Source organism: Spea bombifrons, chromosome 5, assembly GCF_027358695.1.
Source record: "Spea bombifrons isolate aSpeBom1 chromosome 5, aSpeBom1.2.pri, whole genome shotgun sequence".
NCBI lineage: Eukaryota > Metazoa > Chordata > Amphibia > Anura > Pelobatidae > Spea > Spea bombifrons.
This window is the reverse complement of record NC_071091.1, coordinates 14,720,950-14,738,649: the sequence shown is the minus strand read 5'-3', so window position 1 is coordinate 14,738,649 and position 17,700 is coordinate 14,720,950. Positions and strand designations below refer to the sequence as shown.

General features: G+C 40.3%; 1 protein-coding gene across 1 annotated transcript; it reads left to right on the top strand.

Moving 5' to 3' along the window:
- The first annotated feature begins 114 nt into the window (after nucleotides 1-114).
- On the top strand, nucleotides 115-13,667 carry CROT (carnitine O-octanoyltransferase). The gene is made up of 17 exons (XM_053466504.1): nucleotides 115-406; nucleotides 2,669-2,803; nucleotides 2,999-3,123; nucleotides 3,535-3,716; nucleotides 3,856-3,980; nucleotides 4,603-4,711; nucleotides 5,321-5,414; nucleotides 5,490-5,615; nucleotides 7,080-7,181; nucleotides 8,976-9,059; nucleotides 9,136-9,243; nucleotides 9,728-9,858; nucleotides 10,047-10,170; nucleotides 11,756-11,834; nucleotides 12,493-12,586; nucleotides 12,938-13,057; nucleotides 13,281-13,667. Exons 2-17 carry the CDS (start codon nucleotides 2,689-2,691, stop codon nucleotides 13,399-13,401), a joined length of 1,839 nt encoding a protein of 612 aa, XP_053322479.1. The 5' UTR covers nucleotides 115-406; nucleotides 2,669-2,688; the 3' UTR covers nucleotides 13,402-13,667.
- Nucleotides 13,668-17,700: the final 4,033 nt, after the last annotated feature.

Genomic DNA, 17,700 nt, shown 5'->3' with positions numbered 1-17,700 from the left:
GCCGCAGAAGCTAGGTTCTGTTTCGTTTTTTTTGATAGCATGTCATGCGGCGCTCTAATAGTCTGCCCTCCGAACTGTAACCAATCCCTGTTGTGCTGTCATATCGTTAACACTCCAGTGGGCAGGGAATGTGTGACAGGTTCCAGCCCTTCGCTCTGTCGAAAAGATTGTCCCTCGTGCCACCCCGTAGTGTTGGGTATCAGCAGGCGGCAGCGTATCTAGGGCAGAGGTGGTGTTTTCTGGTGCCGTTTGCGCTGCAGGTGGAGTGACGGCGGTATAATGTGACAGAGACAGATAACCGGCATCCTTTGCCCTGAGCTGCAAAGAATCCGCATTCTTCAAGCCGATCTAGTGGGCAGATCACCGGCGGGGCAGCTGGGCAGTAAGGGGAATTTCGCTCTGCTTGGTTCGTATAACTCCTCGTATTTCTATATATATATATATATATATATATTTGTAATGATCAGCCCCAGCGTAATCCCTGGTTCATTATCCAATAAACGCACGAGAACTCGCTTCTTACACTGTACAAATCCCACCGATACCCTATCCGTGTACCTAGTAACGGGGAAAGCACTCCTGTGTGTAGTAAAGTTGCCTCTTTTTGTAAGCGGGTCCATCTAGTCCCCTCATTATTCCTAATGTTAAGGGATCGCTGGTCAGGAGCCATAACCCGGTCCCATGAATGCTTTAATCTCCATTCTGGGTGTGCATCCCTGGCTTTGCTCCATTTGGCTTGTGGGTGCAGCTCCATTATTATTGTGATCTAATTCAGAAAGCCCCCAGGCAAACACAGCAACATCCTCATGCCAGCGATCATGTGATCAGTAATTTCAGGATTCGAATATTAAACGACTTTTGTCTGCTCTGTTTGGCATTAACTGCCACCTGCTCCGTGTCGTGTTCTTAATGTATACATTTACACTTAATGAAAGTTAAAGGGACAGTCCAGCCATCAAATGCACTTTAATTGATACGCTAGCTGTGCGGTCCCTTTAAACGTTCATGTTAGTTTTGTAAATGCGTTGGGAGAGGGTTCTGTAGTGTACCTGATATGTATTTGCATAAAAGCCCTGCAGAAAATATGTTCATCTGAGCACACCTCCGTGCACCCGAGGTACTTGCCTCCTGGCAGCGCTGGTTCTGGAAATGCTGCGGGTGGAGAGCGGTTCAGATCCGAATGCACATGCGTGGAAAGAGCTCCCATTGATTTTTAGTCTGAACACTTTTCTGCCACTGATTGGCTCCTTGAAGCGGTCAATCAGTGACAAGAATAGCCAGACCATGGAGATCTTTGGAAGAACGCACTCACTGCTTTAATACACAATAATGTGTGATAAGTGGGGCAAATCAAGTGTGGGGGGGTTCCCTGCAGTTGAAGACATTATATTAAAATGTACTTAATGCGTTAATATGCATTCTTTGTTGAAGAGACTGCTTGGAATATTAGGCGGTCTCTTACAATTTACATTAGTAGTCCAAATTATTTTCTCAAATACTAAATGCAAAGAGAGATTTTGATGATAAAAAAACCCAATATATAATATACATAATGGCTTGGCCTGAGCTGTGATGAGTGTCGCGCACCATCTTACTTTGTAATTGCGGTATTATAAGCGATTGTTTAATTCAAGAAATAATTGACTGCCTTATTTTTTAGCGTTACTATTGTCATGCAGAATGCCTATGTTCAATAAGGGACAGTAAGGGTTAAAAAAGGCATCTTGCTTGAATACCAGAAAATGTTATCTGGAAACCATAAATGTTATGTGGAAACCTGGCGAGACCCCATCATAAAATCAGTGGGGCTAACAGGTAGGCATAGGATGCTTGGTACCTGCACATTTGTAATAATATGGGGGATGCAACCAACCCTGGCTTATTAATGTGCCTTTTACCAAACCAGCCAAATATCATATATTAACCCCTTGAGGACAATTGACATGCCAGTCATGTCAACGAAAATCATGCAGTTTGTGACAACTGACATGCTTGGCACATCATGGGGTTCACTGAGCTCAGAAAGCGATCATTGATCGCTTTGTTCATTCAGCTGGTGTAGCTGCAATGCCTTGACATGGAGGAATTGGCAACACCGTAAAAAGGGGGGACAATGATGACACAGACTAGCTGTTTAAGTTGGGGAGCCCGGGGCAATTTTTCACACCAGGGCCCGTAGTTTCTAGTTGCACCCCTGGGCTATACTGTTTGTATGTTTAATGAAGCTGCTTTCTATCTTCTATCTTTCTAGCTTTTTATCAGTTGAACTTTATCCCCAAGCCAACAGTATTCCACTAATAGATCATAAACCTCTGTGTGTATTCTCCTTTTTCATACTGCTAATTAGTTCTAGATCAATACTTACCCTGAGTCTCTACAGTGAGTAACTTCCCCCGGCAAGCACCCTTTGTGGGGTATGTTCTTAAATCTTTTACACATGCTTGGTAACTTGGTAAAGAATTCAGGTGAACCAGTAAAATGAATGCAAGGATGCACCGGATAAGATTACATCATCGTAACGTAAAATGATGACTTTTACGTGAATAAGCACGTTTCTGCTTAATAGATTAAATGATTAAGCTATACGTTTATTAGAATGTTTGTAGAATGAATATGGTCTCAAGCTTATTAATTTTTTTTCTTTTTTAATTTTTTATTTGCTTTTCAGAAGCTTACATCCGAATCATAATGGAAAATCACGTGTTTGAGTCGTTAGAAGAAAAAACATTTCAGTATCAGGATTCGCTCCCTCCGCTTCCAGTGCCTTCTCTCGAAGAGTCGTTGTCTAAATACTGTGACGCAGGTACTTAAAGCTGGCGTTGGATTAGCGGAAATATAATATTACATTAAACACGCAAACTGTACTGTCCTAGCAGTCTGGCAATCATGACCGGAACTGGTTTTAGGGGCCATAGGGAAAAAACGTAGGTTTATTTCTAAAACAAGTAATTGATTTAACAAATAGATCATCCGACTGATTTTTTTTTCTTTTTCGCAGTAAAACCATTTTTAAGCCAGGAGGAATATGAACGCACTTACAAAATTGTGAAAAGATTTGAAAATGGAATCGGCAGAGAATTGCATGAAAAACTGCTGGAAAGGGCAAAAGTGAGAAAGAATTGGGTAAGTGATTCCATCCGCCATCTGTGCCCCACCAGGAGCTGGTAAGACGCTTTGGTAGTTTTTATCTAGAAATATCAATAACAAAAGTTATGGTGGTAAAGGTGATGGAAAACCCTTCCACTTAAAATTAACGGGGTAGATATGGACCCTATTTCTGCACATTAAAATACTTTATGTAAAGTAGTTTATGCAATGGAGAACAACCATCAGTCTGTCAGACTAACAGATGTAACGGCTTTCTTTTTGAAAGAGGGGCACGAGCTATATTGTGCCCATCTACATGTAGGGAGTTGTTAACCATCTTTGTGCCAGAGGGTTATGCAGTCATTTGTGTGTCTACCCAATGCTCTGGGTCTTGGTCCCCGACACATAGTCTTCTAATCCGATGCTCTGGTTCCTGGTGTATTTCAGCTGGAAGAGTGGTGGTTGAATGCTGCATACCTTGATGTGCGGATGCCATCTCAGCTCAATGTAAATTTTGGTGGTCCCGCTCCTTATCTGGAGCATTACTGGCCACCCAAGGATGGGACACAGCTGGAGCGGGGGAGCATAGCTACATGGTACACACTGCAGTTCTGGAATCTGTTGAGGAGGTGAGACATCATACATACACATACATACATACATACATACATACATACATACATATACAAAACAGGTGTTTTAGGATATAGCACACATAAGTGAATTTAAAGTCTTTGTCAGGCTTTAAAAGTACTTGTTTCCTTACAGGGAAAAACTTGGTGTACACAAGTCCAGGAGTGGCCCCCTGGATATGCACCAGTTCCGGAACCTGTTTAACACCTGCAAGGTTCCTGGAGTCACCAGAGATGCAATTGCTAACTATTTCAAGACAGGTAAGAAAACACCCTTCGCTGGAGGGTGTTGCTGACTTGATATAAAACGCAATTAAAAAATCACTGCATCGCCCTGTATTTGTTGGGTGCTGATAATTGATGGAGGGACTCTGCTTCTATAACCTGACATCTTCTGTCACTTCATCCATGGCTGATCTGGCTTGTTCGTTGTCTGTGATCACCGCTGATTATGTAGTTTTTCTGAAACACTATCGGTCCATATATAAATCCATTATGTTCAGTCTTTTTCAATGCATCTTTTAGGGCACTATTGTGTCCAACTTATTAGAGAGCGGCAGTGGTATCTAGTAACAAGCAAGTCATCAAATTATCCCTTTCCTGGAAGGAAAAACCTGACTCATTCACATGATGTCTTGTGATCTCCAGAGGATTACAGACAATCTCCCTGGATTTCCAGTTATCTGTGAGCCATGATCCAAGCCTCCTGCTTAACAAGGGTTAACAACAAAACTAGTGCACCAGCTGTACCAACTAAAGAAGGAGACCTTGGCTTCGGGTTTCTTTGGGAATCCTCTTGATGCATGCTTGTTCGACCTGCTTCACTGCGGTGTCTGTTTTGTTAGCGTTGTCTTCAATTAAAAGGCATGTACTTTTATTTCAGAGAGTGAAGGCATCTGCCCAACTCATGTCACTGTAATGAGTAGAGGAAGGATTTTCACCTTCGAGGCAGTGCATGAAGATCAGATCCTAACTCCACCTGAAATATTAAGGTCTCTGTATGAAACACTAGTTCTAACTACCAGGCAATACATCTAGAACATGTTACAGTCTAATACAAATGCATGGTTGCAGTCAGGTGTCCTATAGGCCTAATGATGCCCTTACCCCCTCACACCCGCGTAATTTGGATCTATTCAATAAAGAGGTCAACTCTCCGATGTCGTTATTTATTACGAGGGACAAACCCCAATCAAATTCTCCTGCAGTCAGTCGGCCCTGCATAATGCATAGGTAACGTGGGAGATTTCTTAATACTCTCTTCACTGATTTAACTATACATTATATTGTAGTAGAAGTTTAGTGTCTTGGCACGTTATAATGTAACGTGATATCAGGGAGTTGACATTTTCAACACTCCTGAAAACCTTCCTTTTTAGTTTTAACATGGAAAGCATTATAATAATTTTCAAATCCTTGTTTTAAATGTGATACTAGTGATTAACTTAGTAGTCCATTGGTTAGGCATATTCAGTATATATATCAGAGATGGTTGTGTTTATTATTCTCCCTTATTCTTAATTACCTTGACCAGACACAGGGCACTCTCCATCATTAACAGGTTAATCGAAATTTATTCTGGCCTTTTATTTTTTTTCTAGGCAACTAACATATATTCAGAATATTTGTCAAACTGAACCAAATGGAATAGGATTAGCGGCTTTAACCACAGAGCAGAGGACTCAATGGGCTTTGGTCAGTGAATGTTTCTCTTATGCTATGATCCACTTAAACGTAGTTTGCCATCTTACCGTTATTATCCTCTTTCAGACCCGTCAGCATCTGGTAAACCTTGATCCAAAGAATTTATCCAATTTGGAAAAGATCCAAAGCAGTCTGTTTGTTGTGTCTATTGATGATGCAAGCCCGCATGGAACACCCGAAGACTACAGCCAGGTAACCTGCAACTCAACTGTGTCCCGGTTGGCAGCAGTGTTGGCTTTTTAGTCTTTGTTATAAACCCAGGTTGTGTGGATAACGTGTTTTGGCACTAGAGTTAGGGAAAGAATACTACGGAGACTGCCGGCTGAATTGTAAATGGACTTGGGGGGGAATGGTGGTCTCCCACAATGGCACACTGGAGAGAAAAAAAATAGGGCAGTCGTCTCCTGGTAACTACCTCTCCCACAGACCTGTTGGCGCTTGCTAGAATTTGCCTCTGCAAAAGAGCGGCATCAGTATGGCAAAACTGTCTTGACGCATTTTTGAATGTTGAAGCTTAATAATACCAGTACAGTATATGTAGTGTATATGCAAGTCCCTTGTCTATTGAATCTACCTTTAATATTTTATTACATTGTACCCATTGAAGGCAGGTCCAGCAATTTAAATCCAAAACATACCTTTAGCATGCATCAAACACCATTAAAAGCCCATAGAAAGAGCACAGAAATTGTAAATGCCGCCTTAACTTTAATTGAAATACCTTTAAATGAAAGGGCAAGTAGCGCCCCCACGCATGCCCACCAGGCCAGGCACCCCTTGGCAGCCCTCTACTAATTGGCTCCCCTTCTGCTGTACTGTAGTTTGATCTCTTGTCCTTAAGTAGCATTTATTGTACATTAACTAGTGTGCACTAAGATCGTTCGGTACGTTCTGTATAAACTGCGCGGACTTTGTCTTCATCGAGAAACACGGTTTCTTACTCTGTCCCTATTTACTTTTTCTTCAGGATATTATGATCCACCAGATGGACTCTTATCTTTAAGATAGAAAAACATAAATTATATTTTTGGGACACTAAATGGTAAATTGAAAGGTGCTTTTCCACATACATGTATCTGAATCATCACTCTTAGTACCGCCAAACTCATCATAGAAATAATCCTTAAGTCATGTAACGTTTTCTTGTTTGTAAATTTTGTTGGGAACAATTACACATGGAGTTTAACGGGCAAAAACATGAATTCTTTGAAAGTAGCTGTTTCAGGCTACACAAACCCTATAAACATGAGGTTGGTGTATAATCATATAAAGTTTCCATTGAAGGGAGTGCAGCATGATCACTTTAATAAACTTTGGCTGGACTGCTGGGACTTCCACATTTAATTATTTGTTTATCTTACCACGATGACCTTTTCCTACAAAAAAAAAAAAGATATTTAAAAAAGATATTTGAGCATCATTACGGTAATACCATCACAGATTTTGGGTGCAAGCTGCGTGCCGACTGGTTTTATTGCTGCATGAAGAGCTTGAACTCCAGAATGAATTAAAACCTGGTCGAAAGAGGCCGCCATGTCATTTCAATGTTGTGTTGAGCTGTCTGTATCTAGCATGTAGCAGACAAACTAAAAGGTTTGAAGGGTAAATAAAGCCTGGAATAAAGCGTTTGGAATTGCGTCTCTTCTCTTGTTGTAGATGGCGTTGCTGGCCCTTGCTGGGGATCCAACGATCCGTTGGGGAGACAAGTCTTATGACTTCATCTTATGGCAAAACGGAGTTTTCGCCTCCAACTGCGATGTAAGTAGATACAGATCTGATCTTTGTCTGTCTACGCTTTGTCATGCGATTACTTGTTGATTTTTATTTTTTCTTTACATTAAGTTTGGAAAGATGCTATAATGAAACAATGCCGTACTCTGCATTTTAGTGAATTGTTCAGACGTATGTGCTCTTTGGGTGCCCACAGTCCATTTTGCCCAATTATGGCGTATTTTCAAGTAAATTCATAGTATGAATTCTTGGGCTTTGTTTAACTAACCTTCTGTATGCAGGATAATTGAGCTTTTTAATTCTGCATTGCGAGTCAGTTTAAACTAAAACCTAGTTTACAGAGCTGAGCCGGTAATGCATAATGCAAAGTTCATGTACTAAAAGCAGGGCACTGTCCCCATGTTAATTATTCATTAGTCAGGGCCCAGCTTAGCACTTCTTACAGGTGAAGCTCACTGGGTTCGGCCCTCCAGGATGAATTTGACAAACTTCATGAGGGAGCACACGTTCTAATGTCTGTCCGTACGGAACGTAATCTCTAAAGCTGGATTGTTCTATAAATTGGCTCTGTTAAGCAGAGAGTTTCTGATTAGACTCCAACCTATGATCGACACTGAAAGATAAGAATTGTAAATACTAGAATTCAAAAAGAATGATATTCAGATAATCGGGTTTAAAGGGACACTCTGGCTGTCGTACGCACTATAATATGATGACAGTGGCCCCCTTTAAATTAACTTTGCATGCCTGTTCATATTGGGATTCGACATTGTTAGAGACGCATGCTGCTTGCTGGGGCTTTATAGGACTTTATACCGTCCCTTTTTGCTTTTTTTTGTGGATTTTCGTTAAGAAACAACAATATCCGGTACTGTGTACCTTGGAAAATAATACGCTGTCTTGCTTTTCACTTTTGATCTGGTATTATTGTTGGGAGAATGGATATACAGTCATTCGAGAAAGGTAAAGGTGTTAATATAATGCACTATAGAATCGCATTTGGAATGTTTGGTTTTGCTAAGAAGAAAACGCGCTGGGGTTGTGGAGTAACCTTTCACCTAAATGGATTGGCGTTGCTTAGTTAGTAAGCTGTTTAACTGGAAACGTTCCCGTGTATTTTGCCGAGCAGTGCAAATGTTATCGCAGCACGCGTTAATCTTACTCTAGTTATTACGTTCCCATTTTTATTTATTGGTGAACACTGCCGGCTTCTGTTTCTTCTTCTCAAGCGGCTTGAAAATAAACTTGTCCCTTCACACTTTATTTTATCATTTTCAACTGAAAAGAAAATCTAAAGGAGATATCACAGAACTTAGTGCTGCATTAAGGTGTGCGCACACTAAAGCATAATGGTTCTTGGGTTGGCCATAGGGTTTCTAGTACCGTAGATAAGCAACGTCTTAAGCCTCCTACTCTATGCGCTTTCTAGCCCAGGGGAGAACCTCATGGCCGCTCCCTACAAGCTCTGTGCCATAGGCAGCCACCTTGTTTAGGCCGTGTTGTGGGATCGGCCCTGATAATCGGCAATAATATGATGGCACTCTGTTTCGGTATCATTATGGCGCCCCAAACTGGGTATTTACCCCAAGATGATGCAAGACAAAGAGCTCATGAAATCATACTGAGACATCATCTCCAAAGCGAGAATTAATGGTTACTTTTGCCATGTCCCACATCAGAAATGCAGGCCAGTAAATGCTCACATGATCACTTTGCGCCAAAGAATTTCATATATATTTTTTCACAACTTTTTTTCCTGTTTACAAGCAAATGTCCGTGTTTGTGTGCAGCCCTCTAAACTCCGGTTTACGTGTTTTACAGCATGCGCCGTATGATGCCATGGTGTTGGTAGCTATGTGTGATTACATTGATCAAAACATCAAGGCGTGTGAAGGTCGCTGGAAGGTGAGTCCCCATTTAATCACTGTGTGCGCGTGTTTTTCCTTTTGGAATGTAATGTTAATGTGATTTTGTTTCATAGGGTTCACTTGCCGTTAGAGACCTTCCCCATCCTGAAGAGCTTGTCTTCACCGTAGATGAAAAAGTCACAAGTGACATTGCTCTGGCGAAAGCTCAGTATCAGAAACAGGTACGCGCTTGTTATCCTACTTTTATCATCACGGCTTTTTAGATCCACTCTCCTCTTATGAAATACTTGTTGCTTTCCTTTTGAAATCAGTATTTACCATCTCCCGTAGCAGTTGGTCTTCAGGATGGCAGCTGATCAGATTTATTACACTAAGGGTTTATTTTATCATCCCTCAAGTAACGGTCATGGGAGATGAATAGACCCCTGCCAGCAAATCAGGATTTCCAGATGAATGTAATGCCTTTTGAAATGTAAACTACCCACATAATATCTGCGGTAGAGCAAATCTTTATATATTAATAGTTAATTTTTCTTAATTTTCTGCTTTGGTGTATAAATCCTAGCTATACAGCTGAATGCCCGGTTGTGCTATGTGTCGCCCTACATCTGCTATGGGAGGAAAGCTCAGCTACATTTTATGTGTCTGTTATAAAGCATAATACAATAATTATTGATCCTAACAGTGTTGAATATATTTCTTTAGGGCGCTGATCTGCAGGTAGCTAATCTCGCATTTACATCCTTCGGGAAGACACTGGTCAAGAAGAAAAAGCTTCATCCAGATACCTTCATCCAGCTGGCTCTTCAACTAGCTTTCTATAAGGTCCATGGCCGGTAAGACTTGTTACTTTCTGTTTGTTTGCGTGGCTGCCAGCTTTCTGTATGCTCAGGGTTCACACACTTGGAAGGAAAAATGGAAAGGTGGACATCCAAATACACCATTGTGATCCACACCATTGTTTTTTCCATTTACAAAATTGTTTTTATTGTATGATTTCTGTCTGCAACTATATGTATTGTAGCCCTGGATGCTGCTATGAAACTGCAACTACCCGCGTGTTCTATCATGGGCGCACAGAGACCATGAGGCCGTGCACAGTAGAAGCTGTGAACTGGTGTCAATCCATGCTGGATCCAAATGCCACGGTAGGTACAGCTAAACACACCATTACTACAATGTCTGTCAGTCGCCTTGTGACGGTCTGGGAAAACAACTATAAAACAACGCTTTTTCAGAAAAAAAAAATCTGAAAAAAAAACCTTGTCTGATAATCAAAGTTGTTCTTTATTCAGATCACTCTTATTCACACTCTCTCAATTTTTTCAGTTATTAGACATATTAGACAAGCTATTATTTGGAATAGAGCTCCTAAAAGGAAGCATTAAAGGCAAGTAATTAGGGCTGCAACAACTAATCGATATAATCGATAATGAAAATCGTTGCCAACGAATTTCATTATCGATTAGTTGAATCGATTTTTATCAATTATAAAATGAGGGTTTTTTCAGAGCAAATGCTCTGAAAAATACCCCTCGTTTTATAATCCGTTTAGTGTCTGACTCACAGCTGCAGCTCCTGCTTCCAGTTCCTCCCTGCAGTCACTGCCGATTGGCTGCAAGGAGGGACAGTGAGAAGGGGGCGGGGCCAATCGGCAGTGACTGCTGGGAGGGACCGGGAGAAAGAAAGGGGCGGGTCAAAGTGCCGATTGGCCCCGCCCCTTTTCTTATACTGTCTACATGGCTCAAGAACTCATCTAACTGGTGAGTATAAAATGTATATTTGGGCTGCTGAAAGCTAGGGGCAGTTATAGTTAGTGGGGTGTTTAGGGTTAATTTAGGGGCAGTTATAGCTAGTGGGGTGTTTAGGATTAATTTAGGGGCAGTTATAGTTAGTGGGGTGTTTAGGGTTAATTGTGGTTGATGGGGTCTACAGGGTTAATTTAGGGGCAGTTGTGGTTGATGGAGTCTTCAGGGTTAACTTAGGGGCAGTTGTGGTTGATGGGGTGTTTAGGGTTAATTTAGGGACGGTTATAGTTAATGGGGTGTTTAGGGTTAATTTAGGGGCAGTTGTGGTTGATGGGGTGTTTAGGGTTAATTTAGGGGCAGTTATGGTTAATGGGGTCTTCTCTTCAGGGTTAATTTAATGATGAGGACTGAGGGTTAATTTAATTAATTTAATAAAGTTAACTTAAGGTGCAGTTTGAGGTAAAGTGGGGCAAACTGAGGGGAATCTAAATCCTGGGGCAGTGAAGATTAACCCTGTATTTATTTATAAAAGTATTGTGAACGAGTCTGCAAACCTATGAGTGCACTATGGCATATCGGGGGGGTATACGGCATACCTTGGGAGGACGGAGTGACATATCAGGGGGTATATATATGGCATATAGGGTATATATGGCATATAGGGTATTTAAGGCATATGTGGGGAGGGCAGTGTGGCATGTCTGGGGGTATGTGGCATATGTGGGAGGCAGTGTGGCAAGCCTGGGCTCAAATGTGCATAACTGGGGGGTTGGAAATAAAAACAAGAAATGCATTTTTATCAGTTTTTTTTATTCTGCGGTTTGTTTTTTACATTCTACGTTACTTTATTAAATTATTTTAAATAAATTTAAAAATTTACATTTTTTATCCGATTAATCGAAAAAATAATCGGCCAACTAATCGATTATGAAAATAATCGTTAGTTGCAGCCCTACAAGTTATATGAAACGCTTGTGTCTTACAGCATGCTCTGCGCCATGAACTAATGCTAAAAGCATTCGCAAAACATAATAAAATGATGAAGGAATGTCAGCTTGGGAGAGGTATGTAGCCAAATCATTTGAGGGTGTAAAGAATGGAGAAATGTTCCTTTCCGTGGTCTGCTTCATGGCCTCCAGAGGACATATAACTCTGTTGATCAAACTTTACAATCAAGCACCATAAAACTAGCTGTTATTAGTGACCTTTCAGCAGTCCTGATGACCGACACGAAGGAGGCAGAGCATTGTGTGAAATGTCTGGGTATATTGGCTATGTCATGGACAATTCTTTTTGACATTGTATTTTGACAGTATTTTAACTGATAGCTGGCCATTTAAAGATTTTTTAGCTTAATGCAACTTTTCCAAATAAAATACAACTATGAGTTGTTTCTAAGTATATTTCTCCAGCATCATCTTAATTCTTCACATTTTAGTATCTGTGTCAATAAGTATTTTGCTGTTCCATTCACTGTGATTCTGAATGAGTATTTAGACATTCACCTTCTACCTGTTTCATTCAGTATACCTGTTCATCATGCCTGATGCCAACATTATAGTACACGCTGTCATTTAGACCTTTCAATGCTTTTAAGGAAAGAAAAACATGTTAAAGTATTACCTATATTAAAAAAAAAAGTATCGAGTCCCTTTGATGGAAGCTTCGCTGTTCTCTGATGCCGTAGCTAGAATTCTGTGTCATCATGTATTTGTCTTGCAGGATTTGACCGCCACTTGTTGGGTCTCATGCTTATAGCAAAAGAGCAAGATCTTCCGCTTCCAGAACTGTATACCGACCCTGCCTTCACAAAGAGGTGCCTGTCCTTTTAGATTTGGATAACAGAACATGTAGTCGTTTTATATCTATCTGACTAATGCTTAGCACCACGCTGTAGGTCTGCAGATATATGCGCCTTCTGTACCATGGGGAGATGTAACTGGACAATGTATTTGCAATAGCTGTTCGCAGTTGCCCTGTTGTCTCAGCTCAGAAAGGGCATTAAATATGTCGGTATCATTACACTGCACTGGAAAAATATATATTTTACATCGACTCGGCTGTGAGAAAGTATTCAGTATACACCTTGCCATGTTCAGAGGCTGGATTTGCAGAAACTAGAGTCTCTTTAAGGATCTTTATATTGAATTCCTTTTCTTTATTTTAGCGGAGGGGGTGGAAATTTTGCCCTATCAACCAGTCTTGTAGGTTATACGAGTATCCACGGGGCTGTGGTTCCTATGATACACGATGGCTATGGCTTTTTCTATAGAATCCGTGATGACCGGTACGTGAAGTTCTGTTACTTGTTTAATTTTTCCTCTGGTTCTTTTATTCTATAATACGAACACTTTATGCCACTTTTAAATTGTTTATATCATCCATGTTCTGTTTTATAGCTGAGGGTGAATAGGAATATAGGAATATTTAGGTGTTTTTAATTCCAGGATACCGTGAGCATTTGTTTTGTAAATAGTTCACGGAATATACCTGTTCCTCCGTGTCTGTAGGTTTGTGGTGGCGTGTACTGCCTGGAAGTCCAGCCTGGAGACGGATGCTGAGAAGCTGTGCCGGACGGTGTTCCAGAACTTCCACGAGATGATACAGCTGACTGTCAGTGCTCAGCTTTAGATGGCCGCACTCGTTACGTTGCTTTCTTTTACTGCAAATAACATAGCGATGTACACGTTTTAAATCATGACCAGGATACGTCCCAACTGCTGCCCGCTCATCAAAGTACCGGTACATACACCCCGTATATGTAATAAGCCTGCTGTTCTGCATCATGCCCCGTTCTAACACGCGGGCAAATCAAATTCTGTATCCCTATAAGGACCAAGCAGCCTGTTTCCATACATTTTATATAGGGGTTATTTTTCATTAGTCTGGAAAGTCACCAAAGCATTTTATTTTACTCTGAAATAAGGACTCTTAAATCTTCTGCCCCCCAGCTTGCTGAAACGTATCCCTCCCGTTCTGTTAGAAAACCATTAAGATAAATTATATATTATAAAAACATACATACTTTTTGACAGTCACTGCAATACATTACTAGTGACATATGAATGGCCACATTTTTACCATTAAAATCTTAAACTAATATTTTAGAAATGCCTCTCATCCTAGGAAGCGGCGGCCCTGCACAAAAGTAGCACCATCAGCGACATGATGTGACATATTTAGCATCTTAAGCTAATGAGTAACATTGGCAGCTTTATTGCTTCTATTTGATGAATAATAATCATTATATTTATACCTTTATATAATCTATGATGCAGCAGGTTAAAGGTGCAGTGTTCGTATTGCTGTTTCTGTATGTTACCAACAACAAAAGTTATGGTGGGTAAAGGTGATGGACAACCCTTCGACTTAAAATTAAGGGGGTAGTAGAAGCATTATTAAACACTCATCTACAGACACCAGACAAGCCAGAAGGCTTATTTTTCCCTCAGAAATCTCATGGTGCTCAATACTTGAGGCTTGGGGAAGCACGAGAAATACCAATCACAAAAGTTATGGTGGGTAAAGGTGATGGAAAACCCTTTTAGGTAGAAGGGTTTTCCATCACCTTTCCCACCATAACTTATGTAATGGTATTTCTCAGGCTACCCCAAGCTTCAAGTATTAAGCCAGTATCACAACCTCATGCTGACGAGTACCATTAAGGACAAAACAGCTGTCCATGAGTGGTGATCTGACTATTGCACCTCTTCCTGAGTTTTGTCTCAGCAGCCGATTACTTTCAAGGGATCCATGTATAAAGTGGATATAGAGACAAAGGGTGATTATTGTTGACCTTATTTGCATGCGCCTACCCAGAATCCCTTGTGGTTGTGGCAGCACCAAGAGATTTCTGAGGGAAAAACAATCCTTCTGGCTTGTCTGGTGTCTGTGTTTAATAATACTTCTACTACCCTCTGTATGTTACTGCAGACGTTCGCTGTTCTCTATGCAGTAGAGCTTTATCACGCCGCGGCAATGCAAACCAAAATACCGCTCTCCATGCAGTATACGCAAAATCAATGCAAACTCTCACCGGTCCGCGCTCTGTGTCCTGTAAGCCTGTACGTTTTATTAGTGTAGAGATAAATGTGTGTTTTATGGGAATTGTAACTTGATATTGCAATGTTGGAAATTAGAGGAAAGGTCCTCAAAGGCATGCAATTCTTTAGAAGAAATTTCGAGGAATTGTCCATGTAGACCATGTTTAAACCACGAGTGATCCGGAGAGAAATCGGCTCCATGGCAATGCTTTTGGTTTTTTTTTGTTTTGTTTCTTTTAATTGTGAAAATACAAAAAATGAATTTGGCATCTGATTGACCCTCAATGCCAGTCTGAAGTCAATACCACATTACCCCGGTGAGCTTTTTCTGTAGCATTTATTGTATCGCTTTGTTTTGTGATCTAGCAAGTTTCATGTTGGCAAGAACATAATTTAATGCTACATATGAATTACATGTAAATTGTTGGATATACGTTGTAATGACTGCATTTTGTGAAGGCCTGATGGATTCTGCAAGTCACAGAAACACCTACTTATGTAAAAACCACTTTGGAGGGCTGTTGTCATGGAAATATCACTGGACTGCTTTAAGTTTTACTCTGTGCCTTTACAATATGAATGTGATTCGAAGCACTTTATTCAAATTTTTAGTATAATAGATGTAATTGCACAATTCCGCCACTAGGTGCCCACACACTGGACTACTAACACTGCGTAGTGGCTCGTGTACCTGCAGTGATGTTTTTTTTACATTATTTTACATTATTATAGCCAAAGTTGAAGTAGAATGTGAATACACAAGATCCTTAGCGCTATACAACTGTTCTCTACCTGTTGGTTGGCCGCTCATGGCCTAACATGACGTCTCAGGGTTTAACTCATTCATACATAAATGATACTTGCATTTTAACTTATATTCTGTTATCATATATCCAAATATTTTTTTTGGCATATCCCTTCAGATACCGGTTACAGACCAATCAATTACCATAAGCATTTTTGCAGGGTTCATTTAAATATTCAATATAACATTTAAATTTGCAAATAATAGCGTGTTTAATGTCATCACATTTGCCTCTTTAATATTATTAGGAATGTAAGATGGACGTGCTGTACATCGCCGCTCGGGTGAACATTTCCAGGTTAGATCCGCATGTAAAGTTTGATATGTCTGACTTGGTACTCCTAAAGGGTATTTGTGTTCTTGCTGCTTCATTAACCCTCTCCTTGACAGATGTTTGCATCCCCCTTATTCTGCACAGTCAGAGTTGGCAGTATTAAGCCTTGTAGGTCTTCTGAAATGTTGTACGGCTTTGCGTATCACCAAGTGGTATCTGAGCGTATACCTAGGGCTAACAAAGGGGCCGGCAAGCTCTGGCCTTCAATTCACCTCAAGGGTCCCTCACATCCTCATCCTGGGTGAAAATCCGCACATTTAATGAATCTCACAGCATCTGGCAATGCAAGCGGCTGAGTCGGACCACTTTGACCCTTCATGAGCAATAGTTAATGCAGCAAGATTAACATTTTAGTAAATGCACCTCTCTCTTCCATAGATTATAAAGCACTTATTATAATTAATTTTGTCTTTGTGAATAGCTAGCTGTATACCTTTTTTTTTATATGAGCTTAACTTTCAAGGGACAGGAACGATAGCACTGCAGGGTTTTCTTTTTTGGTTTTGCTGTTATTAAACGGTGGACGTATTAACCCTATGGTTGTATATCTTGAGCGCCGTGCACTACGATCCGCTGACTGCGACTTGTGTGCATTCACCTTTTAAACATTATTTGTCTGAGATTCTATTTTAAAGGTACATTTGTGGAGCATCGGAGCATCAGGCAAAATTTGGATTTTTACCTTTTTAGCCGTATAAAAATAACTGTGCAACATTGTCATGGAAAGGAACTTCTATCATTAAATTTGTAAAATAGGAGGACATTGTGAATATTCACAATGGCTGGAGTTATAACCTTACATTCGGCCACTTGGACGAGCGAAACACCCGAACACGCTAATATGTAATAACAGGCACAATGGATCAATTTCTTAAATATTTTTTTTGTTAAAACTTGTTTCAACATATTTTACAGTGATTTTTTTTGTTTGTTTGAATTAACTCTAAAGGGCTTGATAGCACATCTGACTTGTTTTTAATTAGCTTTCAACCAAGTGTGTAGATTAAAAAATAAAAGAAAATTAAAATACTTTTGTCTTCTTTGTTCTTTTTTGGCAGGGGAAGTTGTATCTTATTAACAGAATTTTACTACCCTCTTTTAATCCAATACTTAAAAAGTATTTGTAATGACATCATGTGTAATACATCATGTAATTGACAAATGATGTCTGAATTTTATAAAACCGAAATGTTTCCCCAATAAATGCAATAAACATTAGACGTATTTTTAGGTTTTGTAACATGCTTATTCTGCAAGTAAATCTTAACTTTCGTTGCTAGTTTGGGCTGAAAGATATTTCTTCATCCCTCTGGAAGCCAGGACAGGGCTGGCAAAAGGGGCCGTGAGCAGCTGCGCCCTATGCTGTTTTTCCTTGAAAATTAAGGGCCACTAACGAAAGCGCTAGCAGTGGCTGCTGTCCAACGGGCCGGTTCCAAGTGAGATCTCTGAACTCCCCATCTGCTCCATTTACACTATAAAGACTATTCTGAGTCACCATAGAATGCGTTAAAAGCCGCCGGGTGCCCTAAAGACGTGAAGCGCCACCCAGTATGGATGGTGGTTGGGAGTAAGTTATGTTTTAGTTTTTTTTTTATTTTTTTTTTATTTGTGAATTTCTGATGTGTGACAAAATATTTTTTTATTGTCTGAATCGAGTATGACAATTACTGTGAAGGCCAGAGGCTTTCTGCAAGTGACATGATATGTAGCATTTCATTTCATAAACTTGAGGGCTGTTGTCATGGAAA

Coding starts and splice junctions, on each gene's coding strand:
- CROT (XM_053466504.1), top strand. CDS start 2,689: ATGGAAAATCACGTGTTTGAGTCGTTAGAAGAAAAAACATTTCAGTAT. Junction 2,804..2,998: donor GTCTAAATACTGTGACGCAG/GTACTTAAAGCT, acceptor TCTTTTTCGCAG/TAAAACCATTTTTAAGCCAG. Junction 7,182..8,975: donor TTTTCGCCTCCAACTGCGAT/GTAAGTAGATAC, acceptor CGTGTTTTACAG/CATGCGCCGTATGATGCCAT.